The 11158-nt window shown below is 46.0% G+C and overlaps 1 protein-coding gene across 7 annotated transcripts in view; it reads left to right on the top strand.

The window, feature by feature from the left end:
• The window catches only part of Gtf2i (general transcription factor IIi), a 96348-nt gene extending 87502 nt beyond the window's left edge, over nt 1-8846 (top strand). For all 7 annotated transcript variants that reach the window (XM_013149332.3, XM_013149322.3, XM_013149325.3 and 4 more), the window contains 9 exons: nt 133-188; nt 678-758; nt 1316-1399; nt 1711-1894; nt 3657-3685; nt 5255-5296; nt 6564-6605; nt 6853-6927; nt 7737-8846. In XM_013149332.3, the coding sequence (XP_013004786.1) occupies nt 133-188; nt 678-758; nt 1316-1399; nt 1711-1894; nt 3657-3685; nt 5255-5296; nt 6564-6605; nt 6853-6911 (577 nt within the window). In that variant the 3' untranslated portion in view covers nt 6912-6927; nt 7737-8846. The remainder of the gene's footprint in view (nt 1-132; nt 189-677; nt 759-1315; nt 1400-1710; nt 1895-3656; nt 3686-5254; nt 5297-6563; nt 6606-6852; nt 6928-7736) is intronic.
• Nucleotides 8847-11158: the final 2312 nt, after the last annotated feature.

Below are 11158 nucleotides of genomic sequence, written 5' to 3'. Positions count from 1 at the left end.
TGTGGGCGGTACAAGCACTTTACCAGAGCTACTCCCCAGCCCTGTTTCAGTTCTTGGACCTTGCTGGTTTAACTGGAGGCAGCAGGGGGTCTTCCAGGCTGGCATGTGCATGTTCTCTCTTGTCATTGACAGGCCTGAAATGTTTGAGACTGCAATCAAGGAGAGCACCTCCTCTAAGAGCCCTCCCAGTAAGTGTCCTTAGGCTGGGAGGGAGACTCATTCCTGGGGTGGGGGGTGGGGGTGTTTGTCTGCTTTGCAGTCTGTAGTTCTTCAGTAATTCGAAGTGAGGGCAATATGGCTGTCACAGTTTCACTGTGTTGTTGGCCCTGCATTAACACCTGTGCAGCCCTCTTGAAGCTGCGTGCTCCACCAAGACAGGTGACCTTGTCCAGGAGGAGCCCTATGCTTCCCTGCTGTGCTGAAACCTCCAGACAAAGACACTCAGTCATTGGTGTGGTACACCAGTAGGTGTGATATACCACTGCATCCCACAAGAAGGCAGAAGGCGGTGAAATAGTCTTTCAGAAAGCTTAACCCTTGAGCTGAATATGAAACATACCATGAAAAGAAGTATCCCTGAAAGCGTGGACTGCAAGCACATTGCCTCCAGTTTTTACTAGTGAAGGCTTTGACTGTTTGTGTCTCTCTTATGTGCTAATCTTCCGTTTCTGTTTAAGGAAAAATAAACTCATCACCCAGTGTTAATACTACTGCATCAGGTGTTGAAGATCTTAACATCATTCAAGTAACAATTCCAGGTATGGCTTCCCTGCCTTCATCAGAGCTTGTGGAGTCTCTTCAGCCCTCTGAGACTTTGCCAGTGCAGATCAGTGGTATGGCTCTGGTCTTGCACACATGCAGCACAGCTAAGCACCCCAGGGCCTAGTGGTCCTTCAAAAGCCTCTGTGAAACAGCAAATAGTAAGAGGAGGTCTTTATGATACAAATAGGGTACCGTTTTCAGGTGGAGTGTAACTGTGACATTCATGACAGGACTGTAAGTCATGTGTCTCACTGCTCTCTTGAACCACTGGTACATGCATGTCTGTCTCATCAGGCAGCTTTTCATTACTTTAGTTAGTAAAAAAAACTGACAAGTGATCAGATCCATTTCTGCACTAGTGATACAAGCCACCTGATGGCCCATCATGCATGTATCCATGCATGGTTCACACTAGTGGGACCATGTTGAACTGCTTTCTATTTGAGTAGTCCAGATGCTTAGACTCCAAAGGGTTTGACTTAAATCTCATGACAACTGACTTGAAAGTCGAAGTGTGTTGCTAAGATTCTGGCTTATTCTTAACTATTTTTAGATGACGATAATGAAAGATTGTCAAAAGTTGAAAAAGCAAGGCAACTAAGAGAACAAGTGAATGACCTCTTCAGTCGGAAGTTTGGTGAGTATCATGGTAGCCAAGTTCAGTTACGATAAGCAAGACTTGGTTTTAATAAGATCCATTCGGTAGACTGTTCAGTAATTGTGATCCTCATATGGAAAAAAAACTTATTAAATGTGTTTGTGCTACATGCCTTTAATAGGAAAGTATTAAATGTGTTACTCTGTTGATGGTCAGTATAAAAATGAACACTGCACATTTGCGTTTGTTTGGTATGCACAGACCTGGTTAGTAGCAGAAACAGTCTTGTACTTTTCCATGCTTGTTAAGGTGCAGGTTACTCTGCTTCTGTCCCCTTTGTCTCTCTGTAGGTGAAGCTATCGGAATGGGTTTTCCGGTGAAAGTCCCCTACAGGAAAATCACAATCAACCCTGGATGTGTCGTGGTGGACGGCATGCCTCCTGGGGTGTCATTCAAAGCCCCCAGTTACCTGGAAATAAGCTCCATGAGAAGGATCTTAGATTCTGCTGAGTTTATCAAGTTCACAGTCATTAGGTGAGCGTAGTCAGCAAGAGCAGATCTGAAACCAGGAGGCTGAGTCCCCTTGGACAGTACAGTTGGGAAGTCTCCAGGTCGAGTTCACTGAGCAGTGAAACAATAGAGACCCTGGTCTACTCATGGTGACAGTGCGTCTCCTGCCCAAGGTGAAGTTTTCTCCTATGATATTGAGGGTCAAAACCAATGCCTCACACAGGCTAGACAAGTGCTTGCCACTGCAATGTACCCCTGAGCTGACTTGTAATAGGCCAAGTGTTGACACATCATTGGCTGTGACTGAATCTGGTCTCTGTGTCACCTGTTTTTATAGACTTAGTGAAACAGTTCTATCCAGCTTTGCATATCATCCATGTCTGCCTTTTCATTGTAGTGGACAGTTTGAGTAGTTGGGCAGAAATAGTTGGACCTAGCAGAACCTGCAGAGGATTACTGTCTAGAACATATACAAAGTTCAAAAAAATCAGTCCTCCCAGATTTAAAGACCAAATCCAAAAATGGGCCTCTGAGATGCATACACACTTCTCAGATGAAGAAATACAAACAGCAAATACATGAAAAAAGTCAACATCAAAAAAACAAGTCAACATCACTGGTCATTCAAGGTGCAATTCCATCTCACCTCAGAAAGAATGGCTATAGAGAAATCAACCGATAAGTGCTGGAGGGGATACGGGAAAAAGAACCCTTCTGCACTATTGGTGGGAGTGTAGGCTGGTGCAACCACTGTGGAAATCAATGTGGAGATTCCCCAAAATGGTATTAGAGTTCCCATTCAACCCAGCTATTCCCCTTCTGCGTATCTTCCCAAAAGAATTAAAAACATGGTACTACAGTGGGGGGAAAAATAGTAGGGCCTGCAAATCCTAGAATATTAACTGTCAGTTTATAAGTGAATGTTACCAGCCTGCCTCTGACGTCATATTGTGGATTTCATGTTAGTTGTGATCCCAGGTCAGCCACTGATGACCTTCAGCCCTTTGAGACTGCTATGGTTGGGGCTGGGAATTTAGCTCGGCGGCATAAGTACCTGCCTTACAAGCAGGCAGTCGTGAGTTCAATCCCCAGTACCAATAAAAAAGGAAAAAGAAGAGGGGGCTGGGGATTTAGCTCAGCCGCATAAGCGCCTGCCTTGCAAGCAGGCAGTCATGAGTTCGATCCCCGGTACTGATAAAAACGAAAAAGACAAAAAAAAAAAAAAAAAAAAAAAAGAAGAAGAAGAAGTAAGAGACTGCTGTGGTTATACTGCCCTCTGCCAATGTTAGGAGAAACTGCACTCAATAAGTACTGTTCACAGAAGGGACGCTTGCCTTGACTGGTTCCAGTTTATCCTTGTTATTTTCTTCCATCATACCAGTGCTGTTAGCTTGCCATTTTTATTTTTTGGAAACAGGGTCTCATTCTGTAGGTCAGGCAGACCTTAAATTCACTATGTAGCCCAGGCTGGTCTTGAACTTAGAACAGTCTTTCTACCTCAGCCTCTGGAATGCTATGATTATGGACATGGACCACCACGGCTGGCTAAGCATCAGTTGCATGAGCACATACTCTTTTTTTTTTTTTTTTTTTTTTTTTTTTGAGCACATATTCTTAAGATTAAAAATAAACTGGCTGGACATGGTGCCACACACCTGTAATCCCGTCAGTTGGCAGACGAGGCAGAAAGGTCGCTGCAAGTTTGAGGCTAGTCTGACCTATATAGTGAAACTCTTGTCTCAGACAAAAAAATAAAAAACTGTTAATCATTTGTTTTTCTCTTTAGACCATTTCCAGGACTTGTGATTAATAACCGTGAGTATTTCATGAAACACGGATTTTGTTCTGTTCTCTGCTCCTGGGGTATGAGTGTATAAGTGTGTATGTGTGGACAGTGCAGCTTCCAGAGTGTAGCTTGTTAATGTGCAGAGGACCTGTTGTAGCCACTTCCTAGTTGGTTTTCTTACCCCGTTTACTCAGTTATAAAACCATAATAGCAGTACTTACTTTGAGGGTTTTGCAGCATTTTAAATGAGCTACTTATTACCTGTAAATAATCTTAACAGATTAGCAAGGTCCTAGCTGGTGTTTATGAATAAAGTTTTATTGAAACCCTGCCATGTCTTTCTGGCAGAATGGAGAAGTTGCAGCAGAGACTGAAAATACTTACTAATTGACTTCATGAGAAAAGAAAATTTGCAAATCTGTACTTTAGAACGATATTGGCCTATAGTAGGTGTTCAGAAGATACAGTCTGTGTTTATCATTATGATTATTATTCTTACTATCATTTCATCTGTCAGGTGATCACAACACTGGAATGACACTATGAGTGGGACATTCCAAATAATGTAGCTTTGTCTGCTAACTTCAGTGTCCAGCACATGTTGGGCTTCCATGTGCTGTTCAGTAAGCAGATGTCACGTGTTCTAGTTCCCTCATGCTTATGTCACTTTTAAGGTGTAGTTGGATGAGACTCAATTATGTCAGTATATTGTATAGTTGTCCTGTTAACTTTACTGTTCAATATATACACAACTGACAATTCTTGCTTTTATAATGCTCTTAGCATCTTGGTCTTTTTTTCTGGTTAAAATTGGTGTTATAAGTCTAGCAGGTCCATCTGTGCCACCTGCTGTGTCTTTTCCACGTCCCAGTGCCGGTCCGTCCGCAGAGTCCCGATTCACCTACCTTGAGTGCCCAAGGCCTGGCCTGCTTCCTGCTGCCCTTGATGCTTTGCAGCTGTGCCCATCTTCTGCGCTGGCTTAGTTAGGCACCCCCGTCCAGGTTTCCAGGCGCACTTTGTCAGAATGTGTGTTCACTTGCTCGTACTGCAAGCTGTGAGGTTGTGTTTCAGTTCACCTCCTTTTTTTTGGTATGGAGATCAAACTCATGACCTTCACACTTGGCGGGCAGGGCTCATGCTGCTGAGCTGTGTCCCTACCTCTGGCCTCCTGATCTGGCAAGTGTGTTGGTGCTGGCTAAGGTCAGTGACTGAAGGGAAACTGACTTCGCACCAAAGTGTTGCCCTTGTCTTTCCAACATTCAGCTTTAATCACACAACAACCTTTGACATTTAAAGAAATGTCGTAATTTTTTCTTTGAATCCATTTTTATAAATTTCAATTTATCTCAAAAAAATGTATTTTTTCCAAAAACATTGATTGTATTTTTACAGTGTAATTTTGTCCTCATCTTTGTGTGGTCTTCTCTGGCAGAGTTTCATGGTAATCACTGAAATTAGTGATGAGGTATGGGAAACACCAGCACCTTTAAGTTTTGTTCATTATCATTACAAGGAAAATAGGCAATGCTAGGTCATGAGAGTAGCCAAGTGGATTGGTGTCACTGAGTTGTTGCCTGAATTTACTGCTTTATTTTCAGAGTTGGTTGATCAGAATGAGTCAGAAGGCCCAGTGATACAAGGTGAGTGGACACAGAAGGAAACAGAGCCACATTTGCATGGTAATCATGGGGCTTCACCACCACACAGCGTCCATGAACACAACACAGGGCTGGTTTCCTTGACACCTGCGTGAAAAAACCTTTAAAGTGCACATAAACATGAGCTACAGGTTCTAACAGCTGTCCTGTCAGGAAGCCTGGGATCTAAGTGAGTAGAATGAAGTACCAGAGTAAAAAGATCATCTTCTTACTCTATTCCTGATGTCCTCACTTTCCAGTGGTTGCTGTGAATCAGTGAGCCAGGTTGTATTAGGCAGGCATGTATGCATTATAGATTTTAAAATTTCTTAAAAGCTGTGTGTTGTAGTGCATGCCTATATCCCAGCACTCAGGATGCTGAGGCAGGAGGATTGCTGTGAGTTCAAGGCCAGCCTGGGCTACATAGTGAGTCCAGGCCAATCTGAATTACATAGTAAGACCCTGTCTCAAAAAAATAATTAAATAAAAATAAAATTCCTTGACCAAGAATATAGCTGAGCAACAGAGCCCATGCCTGGCAAGTGCAAAGTTGTAAGTTCAATTCCTGTTACCAAATAAACAAGATTCCTTAAGAACAGGGAAAAAATTTTTTTACAAACAGGAGCCTCTTGCTTTCTTTGGACAGCTCTGTGAGGTTTTCTGCTTAGGCCTGGGATGTGGCACCACAGTAGCGCTGTGAGGCACCAGAGAAGAGAGAAGTTGCTGTTTAAAGCTTTAGCTGTGGGGCTGGGGATTTAGCTCAGCGGCATAAGCGCCTGCCTTGCAAGCAGGCAGTCGTGGGTTCGATCCCTGGTACCGATAAAAAGGAAAAAGATAAAGCTTTAGCTGTGAAGTCAGGCACATGCCTATAATCCCAGCACTCAGAAGGCTGAGGCAGGAGGATTGCTGTGAGTTCAAGGCCAGCCTAAATTGCATAGTGAGACTCTGTCTCAAAAAGACAAAAAAAAAAAAAAAAAAAAATACTTGAGGTGTTGGGCCAGGGATTTAGCTCAGTGGCACAAGTGCCTGCCTGACATGTGCGAGGTGGTAAGCTCATTCCCGGTACCAGAAAAGCTTTCAGCTGTGTACCGTGTACAGTCATCACAGAGGGAAGAAGAAGAAGAGTAGGCCTGGGCTACAGCGCTGAGTGACCATGGCTGGAGCCTCTTTTGTTTCATCTTGGCTCGTGATGTGTGGACAGAGCCAGGGCTTTCTCCTCTCTGTTCTGTGAATGACAGCACTGAGTGAGTATCTGTGTGCTTCTCCTCAGAGTCAGCAGAGTCTACCCAGCTGGAAGTGCCACCAACAGAAGGTGAGCTAAGCACTGCTGCTGAGAAAGCGTGCGCCCTGCTCAGGTTACTCCTGACCATGCCAAAGCAGCCAAGTGACTGTTGTGCCACCTAGGCAGGGCGTGTCACTGGGTGCATGGGGGTTGTGGGTGTATATGCTCTAAGGAGCGGGCTGAAGACGTTGGTCCCATGTGTGAGGTACAAATGGACTTGAGATCAAGCAGCTTTGCATTCATTAACTAATTGCCACTCTTTGGTTTCTCCTGATAGAAATTAAAGAGACAGAGGGAAGCTCGCAGATCAAGCAAGAACCAGACCCCACGTGGTAGACCTCTCCCCGCCAGGGTAAATGGCCTTGTGTCCCCTCCCTGTTGTGTTCCTTTGGATCCCATGTGTTGAAGCACTGGGGGATATTCTCCGTAGCTCAAGACTGTCTCCAATGCACCTCTGCCTTAAAAGGAAAACACTCTGTAGGCTAAACTTGGCTCCCCACCCCATCCACTGGAATTCCCTGAGTTGGAGTTGACACCATTGCTGTCTGACGTCTCTCCCCTCGCAGGATTGGTGGGGTCTGGCTGAGCCACAGGCCCATGGTCCATGTTGCTTGTGGAATCATAAGTTGAGGCCTATTATTCAGACACCATGAGCCTGGCCTACTTTTTGTTACTGGTGTTTTGAGATGGGTCTCACTGGGAACTGTAGGCTGGCCTCAAACTGATATGTAACCCAAGCTGGCCTCAAACTCCAGGTGATCCTCCTATGTCAGCTGCCTGAGTGTTGCAACTGCAGGCATGTGCCACCAGCTTCTTACCAAGAAGGCTAGTGGGGTCCCCTAGACAGTCGGGAAGCTGAATCAGTCCCCATGGCTATCCCCAAGCCTCGTAGGTTAATACTTCAGGGTAGTTATGTGACAGTGCTAGACTTGGGTGGGCTCTGTCGAGAATATATCATGACAGGTCTTCTTAAAAAGTGACATTTGTTGTAATTTGTCAATGTCAATTCATGTGCTTGAGGTTCGTATCATTTCGTGAATATATTTTGACTCAAGTAATTATTGTCAGAAATTGGAGTTTCAGGTTGTGATACATGATAGTGAAATTTCTAGAGTCAGATTAACCTGTCTGCTTGCTTGTTTGTTTTCTCTCCTGTTTTAGCTTAAAGTATCAGTGGTTGAGAAGAGCTTTTCGGACCTGTTACTGCCCCAAGCTGTGTAATATACTTGTATAACAGAAATACCTTCTATACAAACCTTTTTTTCTACTTTTAGATAGAAATGTCTACTTTTTCAGCAGTTCTGTGAATTGAATTAAAGAGCAGAGTGACTGTAGATTGAGAGTGGCTGGCTTCCTTTGGAATATATTAAAGGATTTTACAGCAGTGCTGGAAAGATGACAGGGAAGAATCTCAGCAGATTTTTTACGTGTTCTGCAGAACCTTCAGCTATGGTGTATTTTCCCATCGTGTGAAGATAGCTCCTACTGGAACATCTCAGCTTCTGCAACCAAGAAGATTTCTGTGACAGTCAGTTCTTTAGTTTTTCTATTTGAAAAATCATTTAAATTATCCTTTGTTCACAGCTCTCCTTAATGACTGACTGAAGAGTTAGTATCTGTATATTTGACTAAACTTTTCCTAAGCTGTCTATCATGATTCATCTGTTCTTTTACCATAATTAAAAGAGAAGCCTTCTGAATCACCTAACAACGCAGTCAATATCGCAGCGCGGGTTCTGGATGATGAACGATGCCAAGAGCCTCTTTTGCGTGGCCTTTGCATCCACCTGAAATGCAATGTGGCCCAGAGGTTGGAGGTCAGGTGTGAATATCTGGGCCATCAAGGATGCAGATGCCCATGGCCACCATCCATGACAAGGGTGCACAGGTTCTCTGGATGCTCTTCTGGCTTGGCTCGGGTCCGAGGGGTTCACTGCCATCGTTACTTTCTAATTCTGCTTGTAACACTGAGGCACTAGGGTGGGGAGCGAGGGGTCAGTAAGCTTAATCCTGCACCCTTGATATTCTACACCTTTGTAGGAGAATCTTACCTGTGTGGAGACTTCACAGACAATAAGAGTTGTAAATCCAGCTGTCAAAGCTAGAGTATGTGATGGCATAGAGTTTCCATTAGCTTTATCACGATATTCACAATGGAGAATTATATTACATGGTAGCAGAAATAGGCATTTTTATGTGTTGCTTATATTTTACCTCAAATTGTAGATATAGGGTAACAAATAAAATCCATCCATGCCTTTCACACACTAACTCCTTTCTTTCCAATGTGTCTTCATGCATGTCTGGGGAGTTTGGTGGGGCCCGGAGGGGGTGAAGGGCTGGGTTGGTGCTGCTGGAGCCTATGAGGCCCATGCCACTTACACTACAGTGTTAGGGTTTTGTGCCACAGCCACCACTCAGCCAGCAGAAGTGGGGGTGAGCAGCTCACTGCACTCTCCTTCAGAACCCCACCCGTGGCGCACAGCCCGGCAAGTTCACCCTTGCCACGCTTGGCCTGTTAGGGGGCAGGAGTAGCCTCCCACTGTGCTGCTGGCTTGCAGCCTGCTCGGCAGGGTGGGTGGGAGGTAAGGGAGCTGCTCCAGAGTGTTTCACAGGCCCCAAAACAGGCACTGCTGCAGCACCCTCAGCTACACCTCCCAGCTGCCACTTATGGGATTGGTGCTGTTGAACCCAGCCCTGCACCCTGACCTGTATCCCCACACCTTTTTGTGTTGCTTATATTTTTTTGTATTTGAGGTGGAGTTTCACTAAGTGACTTAAATGGTCTGGCCCAAACTCAAATTTGAGATCCTCCTGCCTCAGCTTCTCAGAATGCTGGGGTGACAGGCATGTACCACCATGCCTGGCTTTCATGGCTGTTTTTAAGCATTTCCCCCTGCATTGTGACTCACTGGCACACAGTAACTTTGTAAAGGTTTCAGAATCGTGTTCCTTGTCACCCATATGTCCCCTGAACTAGATGAGACCATCTCCTTTCAATATCAGTGAAACACTGGCCCTTGGGTTTGAGCCACTGCACCCCCGGGAGGGGCCTTTCCTGACACTCTAGGCTGTCTCACCTGTCCCTGGTGCTTTCTGCTGGGTGACTCACAGCCACTGGTGGCCTTCACCTAGAGCCCAACAAGCTCAGTGTGAGGTTAGACAGCCATGGTGGCTGGAAAACAGGGCCCAGGATGCCCCTCAAGGATGGTGTCCAGTGCCCTCACTGGCTCTCCCCAAGGCCTGGCCTCCACAGGGCTCCATACCCCAAGCACCAAGCCAAAGACGTGCCTTTCCCCAGGGGACAGGAAGCTAAAGAGTGCGTGCAGCGTGATTTGGACTAGGCAAGTTTCTGTGAGTCCAGTGTGTCAGGAACATGAGGTGCTGCACAGCTGGCGAGGCCAGGCTCCAGCCCCCAGTAGCTGTGAAGCCATGAAGCTGTCCCCAGAAAGCACCCCAGGTGTATAGCTGTGCAGCCCCATCTTAGACTGTAAACCCTAGCAGTCAGCTGGGCCCCACCACTAATGGGAGCTACAGAAGCTGGAGATTGACCTAGGGCATGACCCAGATGTGTCTCTACCAGAAAACAGGCCCATCAGCCATTAGAAGAAGTTGCTACAGCCCAGGAAAACACCAGCCTGGAAGCAATCCAAGTAGGTTGCTAGGCAGAGGAGCTGAAATTGACATCATTATAAACATGCTGCACTGGTTGGCCAGTACCTTTCCTCCCATCAGGAGAGCTGGGACTCCACCTGACCCCAGCTTTGTCTCAATTTTCTCATCCTTTGGCCATCCTTCACCCCACGAATCTCAGGAGCCGCGTGGATCATGAGCTTGCCTTCTGGCAGTTTGTACATTATAATGGGGCTTTAACAAAACTGGTTTATTTGAGTGAGGCTTGCCTATAACCCCAGCAGTTGGGAGGCTGAGGCAGAGGGGTCACCAGTGTAACCTCAGCCTGGGTGACATAGCACCCCAGTGAGACCACCTGAAAATAATGAAAGGTCTGAATTGGAAGCTCACTTGGTGGCCCTGGGTCATCCTACAGGAGCTTTGAGGACAGCCAGAGCCGAACCTCACAGGAAAAGTAAGTGGCTGCCACAAGTCTCATGTAAGCGGGTCATAGGCCATTTCTCAGTGTCCCGTCGTGATCATGTTTCCCCCCACACCCCACTTCCCTGCAGTAGACTGGGCTCTCCCGTGTCTGCCCTGTGACTCAGCTGCACAAGCACCTGCCTGGCTGTGAGTTCAATCTTGCACAAAATTTTTAAAAAGTGGTTGAGACTGCAAGCAGCAGCTTCCTCACCTGTCAGTTTGGGCTCCACTCACTGCAGGCTGGGGACTCCTGTGCTTCCTGAGTGACTTGCTTGCCTTTTTTTTGAGACAGGGTCTTGCTATGCAGTTCAGGCTGGCCTTGACCTCACTTTGTAGCTCAGGCTGGTCTCAAACTCACCATGATCTTCCCACCTCAGCCTCCCGAGTGCTGGGATTACAGGTGTGAGCCACCACACCTGGCTCACTTGCTTTTCTTATGGCTGAGACAAAATACCTGATCATGAAAGTTACAGAGGAAGGACTTATAC

This window comes from Cavia porcellus, unplaced genomic scaffold (assembly GCF_034190915.1).
Source record: "Cavia porcellus strain 051 isolate PalLab524CR breed Dunkin Hartley unplaced genomic scaffold, mCavPor4.1 scaffold_23, whole genome shotgun sequence".
Lineage (NCBI taxonomy): Eukaryota > Metazoa > Chordata > Mammalia > Rodentia > Caviidae > Cavia > Cavia porcellus.
The sequence above is the reverse complement of the archived record's forward strand: the minus strand, read 5'-3'. Positions and strand labels throughout refer to the sequence as shown.